Raw genomic sequence first — 19,976 nt, forward strand, 5'->3', positions numbered from 1 at the left:
GTCAGATTGCACCAAAATGGAAAACTTTGCTGCGCCAAAGTGCTTCAAAATGAAAATTTTGCTGCTCCAATGTGCCCAAAAATTGCTCCAATATAAGAGACCTCGGTGGCATCACTGCATTCTGAATTAACGCGTCTACATAACTTTTGTAGACGTTCGGGAGCGGAAAATATCACGTCTACCCCTAACTTTTTCGCGATTCTTCTGAGATTGTCTGAAACACCATGCATGTATGGCATGTTGGTCACTTTCTTTGCTGTGTGACCACTTTTGCCTTTAGATGGGTGTTTTAGCTTTCTGCTGTAGCCCTCTGCGACCAAGCTCAGCACGCATACCAAGTAACCTGACTCTGCTAAGCGCTTGGCTTTGTTCAGAAAACTGCTTTCCATCTTGGGGTTACAGGACTTCATAACGAACTTATTAAAACAGGATTGTAGAATGGCTAGTTGAACGAGCTTTGAATGAGCGAAGGAAAACGGCAGGACAAGCTTGCTGCCTCTTGGCTCATAACTCCAGCAACTTTCTGTGATGAAATGTAGAGTCCCAGGTCTAAAAACCTAATGAAATTGCCCTTGGGCACTTGATGTGTCAACACCGATGGGAACAGGGCCTCCGTGAATATGGTTATGATTTTTGAGACCTCGCAGTTGAAACTACATGATTCATTGTTTAAAACAACTAAGAAATCGTCCAGAAATCTGAATACAAGCACAACGTCAGGGTAATTTTTGAGGTGATCGTGAAGAGCCTGGTCAGTATTGCATAAGTAAGTCACTTAAGCAGTTAAGCAGGGAGCAATAAAAGCCCCAATACAGGTTTTATTCTCTTGTTTAACAACAGTGCTATCCCATGTTGCATAAGTAGAATTAGTGTACAAATAAAGAAGCTCCAGAAATGGATTGCATATCAAACCAGAAGCGTTTTGATAAGCTACTATTCCAAACTTATCTGAGCAATGGCCTACACATTTCATCCAATCATCTTGAGGTAGAGATTAGTGAAGATCCTTCAGATCCGCAAAGTTTCTGTCTTGATTGTTTTTGAAGAAATGAACAACATGTTCAGAGTTGCTTACTTTAAACGGGTCTTCGACTGACAAGATTTTCAAGTACCGTATTTACTCGATTCTACCGCGCCCTCGATTGTAACGCGCACCCGATTTCCAAGGCGAAAAAAAAAAGTAAGGCATCGATTGCAACGCGCACCCATTTTTCTCTCTGGCCCGCGCGATCACACCACTCGAAAAAACGACTCCTTTCGAGAGTGTCTTCCATTTAAATATGAGGTACGGGCGAAACTTGTGCCCATCTGACGTGTAACAGAGCATTGCCGTCACTGTAGTTTTACCGTGGACCGATGTCAGCACGCAAACTTGCTTCGCCCCCTTCTTCTCGACGATTGTGGTGCCAGGCATGTCGAAGTAAAGAGCCACAAGTTTAGGACGAACCTCTGAAAACTGTGAAGCATTTCATCGTACTCCTCCGCAAAACTTTTCGCATATGCCCATTGCCCTTCGAAGGGAAATGCCTTTTCTCTTCATAAAGTTAGTTAGCCAGTACCTGCTCGCTTTAAACTGGCTCCGCATTAGACCTTTTTCTAAGGCTAATTGCGTAGCCCGCACTTGGAGTTCTGTCGTCACGGGCTGCTGTGCCGCTTGCTGCTCAAGCACATACTCGCCTTGCTGCTCAAGCACATACTCGCCGAGCAGCTCTTTAATTTGCGGAAACCGACCCTGCTGTGGTCCACTGAAGCCTTTGCGTGAAGCTTTGCTGTCGACAATCTTCTGCTTTTGTTTCCGCCGGTCCCGCACGGACGTTTCGAGAACTCCGAACGACCGCGATGCGGCCCAATTTCCGTCCGTTTCTGCACACGCGATGACTTTTCTTTTAAAAGCGGCATCGTGGTGCACTCGGGTTTTTGGAGTCGGCCCTTCCACGCCGTCGATGCTAATGCACTACTAGATGACGAACTCCTCAGCACATGTACGAAGTGCCGCACATGGGAAACACATAGGCAGAAATGGCCGACGTGCCATGCCGACGCACGTAGGGGGCGGCCATTTGAATTTGCCGATGGCAATAGATTGACCGTAATTTTTTGTTCGTACTCGATTCTAACGCGCATGCGATTTATGAACTCGCTTAACCGGAAAAAAGGTGCGCGTTAGATTCGAGTAATTACGGTACTCGCCGAGCAGCTCTTCAATGTGCGGAAACCGACCCTGCTGTAGTCCACTGAAACCTTTGCGTGAATCTTTTCTGTCGACAATCTTCTGCTTTTGTTTCCGCCAGTCCCGCACGCACGTTTCGGGAACTCCGAACGACCGCGATGCGGCCCGATTTTCGTCCGTTTCTGCACACGCGATGACTGTTCTTTTAAAAGCAGCATTGTGGTGCACTCGAGTTTTTTGGAGTCGGCCCTTCCATGCTGTCGATGCTAATGCACTACAAGATGATGAACTCCTCAGCACACGTACGAAGTGCCGCACATGGGAAACACATAGGCAGAAATGGCCAACGCGCCATGCCGACGCACGTAGGGGGCGGTCATTTTGGAAATGCCGATGGCAATAGAATGACCATATTCATTTTTTTTTTCGTACTCAATTCTAACGCGCATGCGATTTATGAACTCCCTTAACCGGAAAAAAGGTGCGCGTTAGATTCGAGTAATTACGGTACTTTTTTTTAAAGTTACTTCATATTTCTGCGAACTTGCATTTTCAGACACCATCACATAGAACGTGCAATCAGATTTGTGAGTTTTTGCAGAAAAAACAAATCAAGGTGATTTTTTTGTGCTCTTTTCAATCGACCGAAATAAATGGTCCAGTTTGAAGCTTTTGCATAACGCCGAGTCAGAAAAGTGTTTATCGGAAGGAGTGGATGTGGTTATGCATTTAGGTCCCCTCGTAGGAAAGTTTTCCTCGCTCACACTTGTTCTCGCAGATAAGGAAGGTGGTTTTTTATTGTGTTAGATAAGGCTACTTATAATTCAAAAGCTCATGAAGTCATTTCGTCTATTTTTCAGGTTCATAAAGACTTAGCCCTTAAGAAAGTTCAAAATGACCCCCAAAAGCTGTGCAGAAGCTTCAAACTGAATCATTTGTCTCGATAAGTTGAAAAAGAGCACGAAAAATCCCCATGATGTGTTTATTTCTGCAAAGACGCACAAGCCTTATTTTCCGTTCTGTGTGATAGTGTCTGATAATCCAAGCTGGCAGAAACATGTAGCAACTTTTTTAAGGGAACAGGGTAAGCCCTATACCAGCGTGGTATTTTAGTTGAAGTTTAAGTGTCTTTTTCTCCCTAATCATAAAAGATACAGTAATTATTTTACTAATATTGTAATCATGAGTCATTCCTCTGAAAATTGTAATGCTAATTTTTTGTAAATTATATACTTCAGGTATCTAATTACCACTCAATATTAGCTATAAGATTAGATGTCATGTTGCAAAATAGCACTTTCTCACACAACATTAATTCTGTTTTATTGCCCATTATGTCATTTAAATACTGGCCGAAAACTATGATTCCAGATACTGTGGTTGCTGAGAAAAAGGAACATAAAAACAGAAAAGGCATGTTCTGAGATAATCGCATTTAATGTTCAAAATCTGCATTACTTCAGTTACAACGAGATAACAGTAAATTGACGGACTTGTTAAATAGGCACCAGCCAAATACTTATCACCAATATTATTGTTTTTGTTTTTTGTATTGAAACGTCTTTCCTGACGGGCTTCATTTGTCACTTGCTATGGAGCCATGCCAGCATAGTACTGTCGACGCAGTTCGATGGTGCGGAGGCCCGGAACTGTGAAGTGCCCTGGTAAAATTCTAAAATAGTTCAGCACATTCACACGGGCTATATTGGCATCATTAAAAGTGAACACAGCATCAAGAATGCATAGTTACAGTCTTTGGAGCTTCACGAAAACATTTTTAGGAACACGCTCGCACACGACAGTCCAACGAATCGTTGTGGTTTTGAGTTTTCCCTCGGAGTCATTTAGGAAGTAATTCTGGATTAGCTAGTTCCAGATAATATGGCACAACAGCCTCAATAACAGATGCTGGAAGGTGTTCTTTATGAACGTATGATTCACCATTCAACTGGGCTTTGTTGATTTTACACAAATTTTCGGAGTCCTTCGAGCAAATTCTGTTGGTGGATTGATTGATATTTTTTGGTCCCATGGAAATATGTGTATGTGGATCGGACAGCTTTTCACATGTCCTCAAAGCTGGGTCTATTTGTTTGAATGGCCTAACGATAATAATTTTGGTGCCTGCCAATGACGACACCACTAAGACATCGCCAACCAGATATATATTTCTGACAAAAAGCTTGATGCCTCTGATTTCTTTCGTTTCCGCAATTCTGGGCCCATTTTTTTCTGAACATGCCAAATGCACTCCAGCTTGCAAACTGTAACTTCTTCATAAGGCTATGATGCTTGAACGGCAAGGAATCTCTTGCTACATAAGTATGGGGGCTAGGCAGGCTACCACACATGTTTTTAAATATGTCATTTTAGTGGAAAAAAGTCGTACTAAGACAGACAAATGACTGATTCTGGTTCAGAAAAGGCTACAAATTTCAAATAAGGCAAAACTTTTTTTAAAAATATATTTGCTTATCCTGTTCTCTTAAAAGAGTCCTTGAAAATTTTGTCAGTCGAAGGCCCGTTTCTAGTACGCAACTATAAACATGTTGTTGATTTAATTAAAAACAATCAAGACAGAAACCTTGCGGCCTCCTCTATTGATCTGAAAGATCTTCACTAATCTCTACCTCAAGGTGACTTGATGAAATGTGTAGGCCATTGCTTAGATAAGTGTAGAGTAGTAGCTTTTCAAAGCACTTCTGGTCTGACATGCGATTCATTTCTGGAGCTTCTTTATTTGCACGTTAATTCTACTCACGTGACATGGGATGACACTGTTGTTAAAGAAAAGAATAGAATCTGTATTGGGTCTTGTATTGCTCCCTGCTTAACTGCTCAAGTGACTTGCACTTAGGCAATCGTGACCTGGCTCTTCACGGTCGCCTCAATGATTACCCCGACTTTGTGCTTGTATTAAGATTTGCGGATGATTTCTTAGTTGTTTTAAATAATGAATGAAGTAGTTTTGACTGCGAGGTCTCAAAAATCGCAACCACATTCACGGAGGCCCTGTCCCCATCGGTGTTGATGCATCAAGTGCCCGAGGGCAATTTCCATTAGGTTTTAAACCTCGGACTCCACTTTTCATCACAGAAAGTTTGCTGGAGTAATGAGCCAAGAGTCAATAAAGCTCGTACTGCCGTTTTCCTGCGCCCATTCAAAGCTCGTTCAAAATGCCATTGTACAAACCTGTTTTAGTAAGTCCCTTATGAAGTTCTGTAACCCGAAAGTGGAAGGCAGTTTTCTGAACCAAACCAAGCGCTTAGCAAAGTCAAGTTACCCAGTATGTGTGCTGAGCTCGGTCACAGAGGGCATGAGCAGAAAGCTAAAACACCCATCTAAATGCAAAAGTGGTGACAGCAAAAAAGTAGCCGTCGTGCTATACATGCATGGCCTTTCACACAATCTCAGAAGAATCGCTGCAAAGTCAGGGGTGGACGTGCTCTTTCCCGCTGTCGGACACCTACAAAAGTTACGTCAACACGTTAAACCAGAATGTAACAGTGTAAATGCTTGTCTCGTTATTCATAGGACACATTTTGTAAAGTGTGCTTGTAATGTTTTTTATGCTGTTCTGCTTTCCTGTTCAAGAACCTCTGTTGTTCAGACCGGCCTATGTATCAATCAGATTGAAAGAGCATCATTATAATGTCACGAAAGCAATCTTAAGTCATTTGAACGTTCATTACCGAGATTGTGAATGCAAGCTCTTGTTAAAACACATGGCAATCTTATGTAAGGCACCTGGCAAGATGATGAGGAAGATTATGGAGGCGTATGAAATTGGGAGATTATCACATATGTGCATTAGCCAACCTTCAGTATCGCTTTCTAAAAAATAACTTCATTACCTTGATTTGATGCAGTGACATGAAATATTTTTTGCTATGTTGTGATAATGCATTGTACACCTGCTCGGTTCGTGCAAAAATAAAAGATCAGTCGAAATAGCGCTCTGTCCGTGTCAGTTCTCTTCTACGTCCTTGTCTGTTCACGCTTACTCACAATTCATGGATGCGAACGTAGCCCACCATTGTGTTTTATTCAGGACCAGGCCGTCAGTTTGAATGAACTGAGTTCAAAAAATAACGTTTACTGTAATTGTGCCAAACTGCTCTATAAGAGCCTCAATGGCAAAAGTTTTGATGACCACATGAGTTTCTGTGGGGAAAGAAAGACTGAGTTGACTACATGATATTCCAAGCAGCGTCAGGAGTTCCTAGAAAATGGTATGTTTGGAGAACACAGACTTGCCCAAGCCTTCATGAGACTTGCCGCCATAATCTCCTCTATGTTGTTGTAAATATGTGTGCCCCCCCCCCCCCCCCAAAAAAAAAAAAATGTGCTACCATGCTCCGAGCGTGCTGCTTCTGTTCCCTAGGCTGTGTGTTCTGGCACTGTCTCTTAGCCCAAACTATCAAGTGGTATGCGTAGTGAAGATAACTCTCCGGTTCTTTGTCATTGTGCATAGTGCGTTCCTTTGGTCACTACAGCTTTAGCATCGATGCTGCTGCATGCAGTCACCCTACGTGCATTTCTTATGAGAGTGTTCATACCATTAAATCCGTGCATAGGTAAAGTGGGTAAATTGTTGCGTCAACGCAGCGACAGCTGTAGCTTTCTGCATGCAATGTTTCTCTGCAATTATCTAGTGGTTTTGGATGAGAAGGTGGCAGTAAACTGATTCGAGGCACGTTTTGTGTTCTTTGTTTTCAGCAAGGCCATGAGGATGAAGATGAGAGCGCGCGGGAACGAGAAAAGCAGGAACGAATTGAAGCAAGCTTGCGTGAGAGGGAAAAGGAGGTGCAAAGGACATTGTCCACGCATTTGCGTGAGCGCGACAAGGAACGCGAGCAACATAAGCATGATGAGGCTGTTCAGCATTTCATCGCCTTGCTCACTGACTTGGTAAGGAATTGTCTATAATACTTGCGTAGCCACAAGGACATAACAGTGCAACTCCAGGATAGCTTAGCCGAGCATACTAGCTCGGGAGTCTTAGTCTGAGTGAGTCTAGCTTGGAAAGTTTATTAGAGTCTAAGGGAGCACCGAGCGCGCAAGATTTATGCATTTCTTGAGTGAGTCTTAGTGAGATCCCCCTTTTTTTCCCCGACCTATACTCTCCTGTCTTCTCATTTTAGGCAATATTGTTAGTCTTATGTCGGCTCTTGTTTATGCTCATGTCTACTCGCTCACGTCTAATAGCGCACTAGCGTTCGTTTGGTGCAATTGATCAGAGGTGCGAACTATGAACTCTCCAACTCTTTCACAATAAATTATTAATAAAAACATCTCATGTTCCCTCATGGACAATTTCCAACTAAATTGCAAGTACTGATAAGTTCTGCCAAGGATAATAAAGTCATAAGAGGCACCATGTAGAGAACCAATTACGTGAGATATTAGCGGTAAAAAGCAATGACACCACAATCGAAGTTAACGCCCTGGGTCTGACTCACTCAGACTCGGTTCGAGCTGTGTCACTGAGTCTGAGTGAAATCGAATGAGTAATATTTTGTTGAGCTTGAGCCCAAGTGAATCCAGTTGAAAAAAAATTTAGAATAATGTACAAGTGATCCCTAAGCTCCAAATATATTTCTTGAGCACGTCTGAGCACCATAATACAGTACAGTGGAATCTTGCTTATGTATTCACCAGTCATGACATGACCTGAATTTGATGACAAATCAATTTAGTCCTTGTACAACCTTTGGAGATATTGTCAAGCAGTATTTCTGGCCCAAAATATTCTGGGTCTGGCACTAAACACACCAAGAGCTTTTCCATATTGCCACCTTTTCTTAGTATTTCAGTGATGTATCTTTTGTCATTATATTGAGCCTCTGTGGCACCGCATGTACCTCCATTGTTGGAAGTTAAGTACAGCGTCAATATTCTGGAAGCTAGTTTTTCTTGATGGAGAAGTGGCAATAACACGTAGAGGAGTGTTTTTTGTTTGAGTCACTGCATGTTAATTGTCCACTCCAGTCATGCAGCAACAGCTATTGGCAGTGCGTGGTGTAAAAAGGGCATGTTCAGCCACATGAAGATGTACAAGATGGCTGGCGCGCGGCATGTTTCCACGTCTATAGTCTTGAAAACCGTCTATAGTTTGGGAAATGAATGCCTCATCTGCTGTGTATATGAGCAGCAGATTGTCTAGGATATTTTATATACTCTAGTTTACCCAGTCAATCTGGTAGATGAATACACAAATTATTAGCAAGTTTATCACAACATAATTGTCATTACTGCTATTCTTATCACCGATCCACAGTGCAGGTTCATTGTTACAATATTGTGTGATCCTGCTGGAAAAGTACAGGCACGCATTATTTTTGCAGGTCCGAAATCCAGATTCCTCATGGCGTGAGGCTAAACGCACTTTGCGTAAAGACCACCGTTGGGATCTAGTGGAATCACTGGAGCGGGAAGAACGTGACAAGCTGTTTGCTGAGCACCTGGAGCAGCTGCAGCGCAAAAAAAAGGACAAGTATCGAGATCTGCTTGATGAAACGCCAAGCATCACGCTCAGCTCCACTTGGAAACAGGTGGGTCTTGGTTAAGCCCGATAAAAAATGTATGGAATTGTTCATTCATACTTAGCGTGCAGCTTCAATTTTACAGAAGCATTTGGTGGAAGCCATGGGAGGTTGCTACAGTCAAGCCTCGTTACAACGAAGTTGAAGGGGGAGTCCTAACTACTTTGTTTTAAACATTAGTTTGTCATAGCCAATATGCATTTCTACCGACAATTAGCCAGCAAGAGAGAATCTACTCACCAACAAATATCGTTGCAGGTGCAGAGAAAAACGGCCGTTGAAAGGCAAAAAAAGGCAAAATAATAAAGAACAATGCACTTATTTCCACCAAATTCAGCACACCAGCTGGTAGATCACTTCGAAGAAAAATAGTCTTTAATTTACTTTTGCCAACTCTTTCTCATGTGGATGGCTGTGTTTCCAGCTGCAGCAGCTACACTCAAACCTCGTTATAACGTAACGGGAAATAACAAAATAATGGATATAACAAAGTAAATCAAATTCTCCTTGAAATCTCTATTGAGAGCATCCCGGCTGCGGCGGCTGCATTTCCGATGGAGGCGGAAATGTTGTAGGCCCGTGTGCTCAGATTTGGGCGCACGTTAAAGAACCCCAGGTGGTCGAAATTCCCGGAGCCCTCCACTACGGCGTCTCTCATAATCATATGGTGGTTTTGGGACGTTAAACCCCACATATCAATCAATCAATCTCTATTAAGAACCATGCATTTTAAGCCTCGTTGTAACAAGTACAACTGACTCTCATATACAATCCTATACAGTCAACGCCCGATTTCTCAGATGCCCGAAATTCCGGACATTTATAGCCTTCACCATGCGAATTTCCGGACTTTTTCCACTAACCGCAGACTTGAAGTCTCTATCGACACAGTCATTTTGGTTGTTTTCCAACCCTCGAACCCACCACGCCGCGGCTGCCAATGTTGCTAAATACTTTAAGTTGTAAACTCCGCCGCGGCGCCTGAACCCTTTTTGTCGCGCCCGTGGAGCGGTGCCGAAATGCACACTTTTTTTCTCACATTAGTTATCTATGCGCCAGGACAATGCGGCGGACTTTGTGATAAAAAAACCACCAACACCCGCTAAAAGGGACCAGAGGCGATGCGAAGCAGCACCGGTGGTGTACGCCGCATTTGCATCGGTTTGACTGAGTGTTTTCGTTATATGTTACTGCCGTATTCGGTGTTATTTAGTGGCATTGGCACCATTGAAGCCCCGGTGTTAAAGTTGTCTAGCGAGGCATTCTGCATGGCCATTGGACTCGCGTTGGCTGTGGACAGACCACGGGTGGGCTTGACGGTGTTGCTTGGCTTCAACGTCGGTGTTGCGTACCACGGGGTTGCTTGCTGACGCTGCTGTTGTGTTTTGGCATGTCGAGCCCGTGTTTCATTCGTAGCAGTTTTCCGCTGTGTCTGTTTGCGCTGTGTTTCCTTAGACCGGAGCTCGGGGTCCGCTTGCCAATGTTTAGGTTGCGCTTCAGCACGTCGAGCCTTCCGTTTCTCCGCAATCTCGCCAGGCATCAAATGCTGAGAGCTAGAGCGTAAGGGAGAGAGGCCACAGCCTCTTACACACAGCTACTTACGCAGGTTCGAATAGGCTAGACAGTTCAGTGCGTTCTGACTTGGCGTTGCTTCATCCTGTGTCTCCATAATTTTGTTCCCCAACGCCATCACTTGTTTGCTGAGGGGGTGTTAGGGGGTGAGGTTTTAGGTCAGGCCACAGGGCCTTCCCTAGCCCCTTACACAGGCCGGACGCGGTAGCGCGTTCTGCCTGTGCTTGGGCCAGCTTTTGCTCATGAGCAGTAGGGTTGGTCACGCCGAGCATCAGATGTAACCCCGCTCTAAGATGCTTTGCGTCTAATATGCCTCGGTGCGTGTAGCCAGAAATTTTTTCAGGTGGGGGGGGGGGGGGGGGAGAATCTCCTTTATTTTGGGGAAGGCACCCCCTGGCTATGCTCCTGGTGTTTTGTGACCAGCTGTAGAAGTGGCTACAACTTATTGTGATCTTCTAGCAAGAAGATTCACCTTTTTAGGCCGCCGAAGACTTTTTCATGTCTTAGCAAATGGCAGTGCACCATTCTGGGGCTCGACAAAATACTTACCAGCTCTTGTGGCGTGTGTAACTTGCACTTCCAGTCAGAAGACCTCGTTGGGTATTTTGTCCACAGCGCTAATGGTGAAGTGTAATGTCACCACATGTCCCTGATGCATTGTCCCGTGCAAGACCTTTGAGGTATTATGAATAGATAAATACATAAATAAATAAATGAATAAAGTGGTCATCATACCACGTGATAAGTGGACGCTAAGATGCTGTATGTTTTGTTCATAGTTGCCTGAAATATTTATCAAAGCCCACAAGAAGTGCAGGCTTCCTATCGTGCAGCCAGCCCTTGATGTTAAGCGCAGCAAGAATCGAAATGAAGGTGAAAATGTAAACGCAGTGCCCACTGATTATGACCATGGTGAACAAGTGTGCTCCACAGACGACGCGATTGCCATATAAAACCCTGCATCACTCTTCGACGAGCTTTCGACCATCGCTAGAGTGACTGAAAGAGTGCAAGACAGAAAGAAAGAATGCGGAGACATATTCGGGAAGGTTTTAGATAATCTAGAGAGGTACTGCCTCCCACTGGGTGGCTGCGCAGACCATATGCTCGCATTAATGCACGAAGTGAATTTATTTATTGTGATGTGTATGCATTTTTACGTGACGGATACGAATTTTCATCTAGAAAACAGTCACAAGGTAACTGTAGCAAACAAGAAAGCGCGTCTTTTGTGAATATTGCCAAACGAACTTTTGTATTTTTATGTCACCGGGCCGTTTTACGTGCGCATAAAATAATATACCTTGCACAAAAAGTCTTAGTGTCTTGTTCATTCACCCATTAGCTGTTTTTTACAGAGTGCACAAAGAAGGATATTTCTTATATACCTAATGCTAAGAAGAGCAGTGAAACATACCGTAATTACTTGAATCTAACGCGCACCTTTTTTCCGGTTAAGCGAGTTCATAAATCGCATGTGCGTTAGAAGCGAGTACGAAAAAAAAAATTAATATGGTCATTCTATTGCCATCGGCACTTTCAAAATGGCCGCCCCCTATGTGCGTCGGCATGGCGCGTCGGCCATTTCTGCCTATGTGTTTCCCATGTGCGGCACTTCGTACGTGTGCTGAGGAGTTCGTCATCTTGTAGTACATTAGCATCGACGGCGTGGTAGGGCCGACTCCAAAAACTCAACAAGTGTACCACAGTGCTGTTTTTAAAAGAAAAGTCATCGCGGTCGTTCGGAGTTCCCGAAACGTGCGTGCGGGACTGGCGGAAACAAAAGCAGAATATTGTCGACAGCAAAGATTCACGCAAAGGCTTCAGTGGACCACAGCAGGGTCGGTTTCCACAAATTGAAGAGCTGCTCGGCGAGTATGTGATTAAGCAGTGAGCGGCACAGCGGCCCGTGACGACAGAACTGCTCCAAGTGCGGGCTATGCGCTTAGCCTTAGAAAAAGGGCTAATGCGGAGCCAGTTTAAAGCGAGCAGGTGCTGGCTAACTAACTTTATGAAGAGGAAAGGCTTTTCCCTCCGAAGGCGAACGGGCATATGCCGGAAGTTGCTGGAGGAGTACGAAGAAAAGCGTCAGTCTTCAGAGGTTCCTCCTAAACTTGCGGCACAACAACGGCTTGCGGCACAGCAACAGGGGGCGAAGCAAGTTTGTGTGCTGACATCAGGCCACGGTAAAACTAGAGTGACAGCAGTGCTCCGTTGCACGTCAGATAGGCACAAGCTTCCCCCATACCTCATATTTAAACGGAAGACGCTCTCAAAAGGAGTCGTTTTCCCGAGTGGTGTGATCAAGCGGGTCACCGAGAAAAATGGGTGCGCGTTGCAATCGATGTGTGTGTTTTTTGCTTGTGGAAACCGGGCGCGCGTAACAATCGAGGGCGCGGTAGAATCGATTAAATACGATAAGTGAATGGGATAAAGAGAAGGAATGTTCATATGGTGGCGCGCTGCTGTTTTGCGAAACTTTCGTAGCAACTGGGCTGATCGCGGCGGTGGCGCCACCTCGTGAGAGAAGACGGCAGAGAGCCACATTTTCACCCTGCTCCCAGGCGCAGTTTTACAACTGACAGGATCTAATAACATTGGTGGCTGTCGTACCCTCGAAAATAAAAAGGCTGCAATCCAGTGCAGGGGCTAATTCGTTGCCAGTCGTAGCTTCATGGTGCTGTGCAGGCTGGGCTCCGACAGCAAGACAAGCTATGCTGTTTAACTATGGTCTACCATTGGCACACATGCAGAATCGTGGAAGTGGGTTACGCCACAGACCCTTCGATACAGAAAGGCAAGGAAGACCCTTCGGTACTGTTTTTGCCACGCAAGCTTCATACTGGTTGCCAAGATGGCCATTTCGCCCGGAGTGGACAGCGTGAGCGATGATCTACCACTTGCGGACATTGCCGGTGTTTCGATCCCAGCCGAAGGGCTTCGCCGACGCTGGCAAAAACCTCGAGCTGTGAGCAGAATTTACCGATGACAAAATCATTCGTCAAGTTACGGAGGATTCTGACAACTCCGACGCCGAAATAGAAGAGGCAGTGTCTATACAGCCAACATGCTCAGTGATGACGCAACCACTGACACTGTCATTGGTGTACAGTGACAGCATTACGTGAACTGAAATTAAGGCAAACATCATCGTAGGCAAGTGAAGTGCCATGTAAAAAAAAATGTTTGCCTTTTTCCCACTCCGTCAGCAAAAAATACCTATTAAAAAGTGTTTTCTCTTGCAATTGTTTTTCCAGGCTGCTCAGTTTTCTGGACGTTTTCACTGTTTCTTGAGGGTCGAGGAAGTCAGTTGTCGACTGTACCACAAACAAAACAGTGCACGGGCGTACATTAACATCTTTAAGCACACGCTGCCAACGCATCTCATGGAAGCATTCATTAGCATTATGGGTTTCCCGTCATACATATTCCATGAAATTTATCATCTAAACAGATGTCAGCATAAGCAGCCTTGCCTTTGTTCAAGACGTATTTGTAAATACCTCTCCTGTGCCTGTTTTGTCGTTTACCTAGAGCTTGCACTTGGTTGCACCCATAGAGTTAACTTAACAGACTATAGAAAAAAATCTGGGCCAATAAAGCTATAACTATAAGAGCAGCGACATGTTATTACATTGTCCTGGTTGCCATTACAGTAATTTACAGAAGTGCTAAATATAGTGCTTCAAAAACATATTTTTGCAAAACATAAATCATCAACAAGTGTGTTCACGTGTTATAAACTGACAGAAATTGTTTGATGTTTATATTGACTATATTTTAAAAAATTAAATAGCTATTTATGCAATTTATTGCTCGTGGAAAAAGTGTGTTTGCAGGCTTGCATGCTAGATGGCGCCATTATCCTTATCAACGTTTGAAGTCATGGTTGTGCGACCGATTGCACTGGCTTGCTTGCGCATTGTGAGAATCGTAGTCTCTCGTTGTCCACGTATTTCGTTGCCAATAGCCAACTCAACCTTATGTGACAGTCTTGAACTGTGATCAAGCTAAAAGTCGTAAAGCAGGATACTGTATTTATTCGCGTAATGAACACACTCGCATAATAAACACACCCCCAGCATTCTTCCTCTGCAGTCCCGCTGACACTTTGCGCCTCCTTGCCCATTGGATTTCTTCCGTTTTTAAATTTTTATGACAACCTGCCTCGGCTCGCTCTCCCCTCGCCCACTGTCGTATTGTTTTTCTTTCTATATGTGCACGCCACGTTTACAAACAGTGCGAGTGTAGAGGCATTGCAACTGACAAGCACACAGAGAGTGAAGGTAGCAAAACTGACCGCGCCAACTGTCAGTTGCTTCCTGCGATTGCAAAACTTCAAGGCCCAGGCACATGCACGAGATTTTCGAGCAACGATGACAGGATTTGCGGTCGCCATGGCTATCGTGAAGACCCATTCGTCATTCTTGCACCACAGGTTTCTGGAAAACAAGAAGAAAAAAAAAACGCTCGTCACCCAAAAAAGATTGCAACTATTTCCGCAACATGGTGTAGCACCCCTGATTCTCGCTTTAGTTGCAATTTGCTTTTCGTGCTTGTTATCCACCCGTAACATCTCATAGGGGTAGCAAGGCGGCGGCTGTATTTTGTCGTTTATTTTCTTATCGACGGTTTATTTTGATGCTTTAGTGATAGCTTGCTGCAATTTGGGTTACTTGCTACAATGTCAATGGTGTTGTCGCGGTCGTTGAGCGAGTTTACTACGAAGTTGGCAAAGTGCGTCATAGCAAGTGCGTCATAAATCACAGCAGATACCACTGTTGTGTTTAAATGGTTGTGAGAAAAGATAGCCGCAAAACGCTTCTATGGTGTGCGCGGGCAGCGCAGAGACAGCTTGCAGACAATAGCACCATAAGCCACCGAAGATAAGCCAAGGGTAACAAAAAAGCTATATCGAAACAGCGTACTCAAATGGCAGTTCCGGAAAGCTAAGCAACAAAGCTTCTTTTCTTTTTCTATGATGGTATTTTTTGCTCATCTTGAAAAGGTTTTTATAAAAATTGCCCCGCATATTAAATACACTCCCAACTTTGCTCAGATTTTTTTATAAAACAAAATGCGTTCATTACACCAGTAAATACGGTAAATTCCTGGTGTGAACGTAGCATGCAGTAGCGAGTGGGAGTGAGACATCGCCCGAAATCAGAGAATCATTCTGTCATGGCAATATCTGTGTTGTTATAAGTTTAAATGCATGCGCTCTATGGGGAGCTTTTCCTCTAAAGTCAGTATAGTATTAAGTCTGTGGTTGTGTTCACATCAATTTTCCACACTTTGAGTTTCTGCCTTTCTTTCACTCAGACCTTAGCCATTTCTTGTTATATTCTGTAAGGCAGCAACCTAGGATGCTGAAGTGACGAAAAAATAGCTTTCAAAATGTCAGTACGACATGCCGGTGCAGTGTAAACACTGTGACACCTCATGTGCCTCTGCATGGCAATTGACGCAATTTGAATAAAAATTAATCGCAGTTGCCATTGCTCCCATTGCTTAAATTTATTAGGCTTTAGTATGCTTCACACCATGAACTAATTTACATGTATCCTGTGAATTTTCACAAAATATCAGTTTTGGTTGCCCAGAGGTCTACCAGTACCTATAAAAATGAGCACAACTCTCTATCGGAAGTAGATAGAAACTTCATTTTTACTGCAGCTCAACTCAGAATTTCTGTACATTCTTAAAATATTAAAAAAGGTTGAGTTTTTTTTTGAAGAAACATTTTCAAGTATGGCAACACACCTTAAATTCGGCGCTGAGAGCTGTTGCTTTTTCGCAGTGTCAACGGCTCGCTGGATGCTCCGAAGTTGGTATGAGAGTTCTGAGCTGAGCAGCACTGAAACACTTCTCACGTTATTACTCTAATTTGACAGTAGAACTCATCTGCTTAGAGCACCAGAATGTCTTACTTTTAAAGCTTTTGTCCCAATGCCTAACAATGTTACTGTAATGAACGACACACATTTAGTGCAAAAGACAAACAAAAGCTTCTTATTTACACTTAGCTTGAAAAGACAGTTGGGATAAGAGACTGGTAAGCACCCTTGAACAATGATGCTATCACTCTGTGCGGCATTTCAGTCAACTGCAACATTTGAATAATTGGTGTGACCAACGTCGTGTCTAATCCTGATGTGTACGCGTATTTGTTTTTTTCTACTAACAATAACAGTGGAAAATCGGATGCCAGTATCTGTACTGAATTCGAAGAGCATTGAAAGCTTTGAAGAGTGCATTAAAAATATATCGTAACATTGACTAATGCTAGTGATACACATACATTGCCATGTTGTTCAGAAATACATCGTGTAATTACTTCATATTACATACCATTGCAATGTCTGTATGTACGTTACGCCTTTCTACAGCGTTTTTAAATGTTTTTTTGTTTTGAAAAAAAATGTATTTTTCTAGTTACGTCTTCATTACTAAATGTTGTACTTGTTTTTGTTGTATGATAAAATTTACTGTGCACACCCTGTTACGGCCATGACAGCCAACAGTATTTGTAAATTAAAAATAAATAAATAAAACTGGCTTGGCTCGAGGCTTGGCTTGACCGGAAGCTACCAATGTAGCCAGCGTGGCGGCATGGTCAAGTCAGTTGTCAGCCTGTGTCAACACGGCAAAAGTATGCTTTATGTGTCAAATATCAACGAAAATTTACTCTCATTTTGTCTATTGTAGCTGATAGTTCATTGTGTTGTGGTCCGTGAAAAGCTAAGTTTGCCTCATTAATTTAACACAGAGATCAAACTTTATGTGGGTTTGTTATAATGAGTGTAGACTGTACTGGCAGAATGAGACCTAGTGGTTAGATCTGTTGTTTTCATGTAAAGTGATGCGCAATAAAGTACCACATTCACAGCTCGGTGTACTGAGTAAAATACATAGCAGGAGCTGTTGATTTACATCTTGCCTTCGACAGGTTTTTCAAAGCTACTGTAAGGAACTAGTGCATTCTTACAAGCTCTTTCATCTTAATTTCTTTGCAGGTTAAAAAAGTGATACGTGAGGACCCACGGTATGCCAAGTTTTCATCGAGTGAACGGAAGTGTGAAAAGGAGTTCAAAGAGTACCTCAAGGATAAAATGACTGCTGCCAAGTCTGATTTTCGTGAACTGCTAAAAGAAACCAAGACAATAACTTACAAGTTAGTAACAATTTTGGTGTCTTCATAGTAGCTTGGAGCTCATGGTTATTTTTGTTGTGCAGGTCCAAAAAGCAGATTGAGGAGTCTGAGCAGCATTTGTTAGATATTCAAAAGGTCCTTGAGGTATGTACCTGATGTACGATGTCACCATTTAAAACATTGCTCTTTAATATCTGCATAGCTTCAAAATCTTTTGCGAAAAAAGTAATCACTATTCTCTATTGAAAAGGTATAGGCAATTGTTTTTTTTAACTAGGAATGTGATTTTGCAAAGGTTATTGGTATATGTAAAAGGCAGTTTGTTGCGTACATTTAAAACAGCCAAACCATTTGTCTAATGAGAGCAGATATAGTGAGTTTGTCAGATAAAATTAAATGAAGGTAAAATTTGGTTTATCATCATTCGCCTATTCTGTGTGCTCTGCAGGGTAAAGGCCTCCTTCACATCTCTAACTTATCCTGACCTGCGGGAGCAGATTCCATTTGTGCCTGTAAATTCATTAATTTCACCATTTAACCTTCCTTCTCCTGTTCTCAGCTGCATTTTCTATTCTTTGGTAGCCATTCTTTTTTTTTTAAGCATATAGAAGAATTGAGACACTCATATGAAAAGAAAAAATAGGTGCTAATTGGTTTCTTTGTGTGCTTTACAGAAAGACAAACGATACCTTGTGCTCGGCTGCATACCTGATGAGCGGCGCAAGCTCTTAATGGCATATGTTGAAGATCTTGACCGCAGGGGACCACCACCTCCACCCACAGCATCTGAGCCCACTCGGCGCTCCAAGTAGCTGCTGTTGCCACCATTTTCTTTTAAAGCTGTCTATGCCATCCTTCATTTCTTCCATGCTTGCATCTGATGGTGCCTTTTAATAAAGGACATCTGTAGACTCCAACCCATTCTGGACTAGTCTTGACTTACGCAATCTTTTGCTCACTCTTCAATTGTTCTTGAAACGTTGAGCTGCATGTGGCATAAGATTCGCTATCCCGAGTCTTATACAGGTGAGTAGTGGTAAGAAATAGCTGCTGGAAAGCCATATTGGAAAGCCAAAACTGTGAGTATATGTGAAGTGTATTTCACCCAATTCTTTGCTTTTTGATTATTTCATTCTTATAGGCTGGGCTAACGGTTACTGCAAAGCCAGAACTATAGTGAACTAGAATATGCTCGAGTGGTGCGACCGACCGAGATCAAATGTCACCTTTTACGCGGATGCTGCCAGGTGGCGCTGCTGCTACTTTTCATGCCATCGTTTGATGGCAGGGAAGCTAGCAGCAAGATAAAATTTGAGAAGCGATTGAGAGGAATGAAGGAGGAGCGTTGGGCTAGGAAGGTTTTCAGCTACTTGTACATGAAGAATGTCGATACAAAATGGAGGAAGCGAACCAGGAAGTTGACTGGTAAATACTTAGAAAACAGCAGGTGGCCAAACCAAAAAGAACTATCGGTTAAGAAGAAAGTGAAGGAAACTAAGACTGACATGTGGAAAATGGGCATGATTAAGAAGTCCGCACTAGAGATCTATCGAACTTTTAAGCAGGAAATTGCCAAGGAACAGATCTACGATGATACTCGGGGTAGTTCTCCACTGTTTGAGGCAAGGACGGGAGTAGTGTGAACCAAGACATATCGGGCCAAATACGAAGGAGAGACATAGTATGCAGTGCGTGTGGAGGGGAAGAACAAACTGCCGAACACTTGATAATGTTCTGTAAAGGGCTTCACCCTATAGTTCAAGATGATGGCGCAGAGTTTTTCAAAGCACTGGAGTTTAGGGACCGGGAGGGCAAAATAGACTTTAAGCAAGCAGACTTAACTAGAAGGAGGTTACCTGATTGGTGGCTAAAGTCAAGGCATGAGTGAAAATTAAACCCTTCACAGCAAAGTACGAGTCCTCAAACTCTCTTTTTAAGGGAAAAAAATATAGTTTTGGGTTCATTAATTATTACGGCTTGGCGGCGCTAGCCACCGCCCGATTTAAAGGGTACAGCCATATTCATCCATCCATCCATCCATTCATGCCATGCCAAGCACTACCAGCATATGTACGCAGATGATATAGTGCTAATAACCGACAACAAGGAAGATTTGCAGAGATTGATGGACATCTGCGATAATGAGGGAGATATTTTAGATTTCAAATTCAGTAAAGAAAAATCGGCAGTCATGATTTTTAATGATAATGAAGATACTGAGCTTAGAATACAGGAGGTTGCACTAGAGATGACAGATAAATACAAATATCTGGGCATATGTATAAGCAATGAGACCGAGTACCTAAGAAAACACAAAATATATGTGAGGACTAAACGTGACAGGAATGCACCAGTGATGAAAAATGGAACACTGTGAAATCACAAAAGGTATGATGTTGTGAGAGGAATATGGAAAGCGATCATGATTCCTGGTCTGACGTTCGGCAATGCGGTCTTTTGCATGAGATCAGAAGTTCAAGCAAGGTTAGAAATTAAGCAACAAAAAATAGGTAGGCTTGCCTTAGGAGTTCACGGG

General features: G+C 43.2%; 1 protein-coding gene across 3 annotated transcripts in view; it reads left to right on the forward strand.

The window, feature by feature from the left end:
- Nucleotides 1-18,357, forward strand: part of LOC119175661 (transcription elongation regulator 1) — a 253,503-nt gene extending 235,146 nt beyond the window's left edge. For 2 of the 3 annotated variants that reach the window (XM_075881832.1, XM_075881833.1), the window contains 5 exons: nucleotides 6,890-7,081; nucleotides 8,518-8,724; nucleotides 17,304-17,461; nucleotides 17,524-17,584; nucleotides 18,115-18,357. In XM_075881832.1, the coding sequence (XP_075737947.1) occupies nucleotides 6,890-7,081; nucleotides 8,518-8,724; nucleotides 17,304-17,461; nucleotides 17,524-17,584; nucleotides 18,115-18,252 (756 nt within the window). In that variant the 3' untranslated portion in view covers nucleotides 18,253-18,357. The remainder of the gene's footprint in view (nucleotides 1-6,889; nucleotides 7,082-8,517; nucleotides 8,725-17,303; nucleotides 17,462-17,523; nucleotides 17,585-18,114) is intronic. The other variant, XM_075881834.1, reaches the window with a different exon arrangement.
- Nucleotides 18,358-19,976: the final 1,619 nt, after the last annotated feature.

Source organism: Rhipicephalus microplus, chromosome X (genome assembly GCF_043290135.1).
Source record: "Rhipicephalus microplus isolate Deutch F79 chromosome X, USDA_Rmic, whole genome shotgun sequence".
NCBI classification, from domain to species: domain Eukaryota; kingdom Metazoa; phylum Arthropoda; class Arachnida; order Ixodida; family Ixodidae; genus Rhipicephalus; species Rhipicephalus microplus.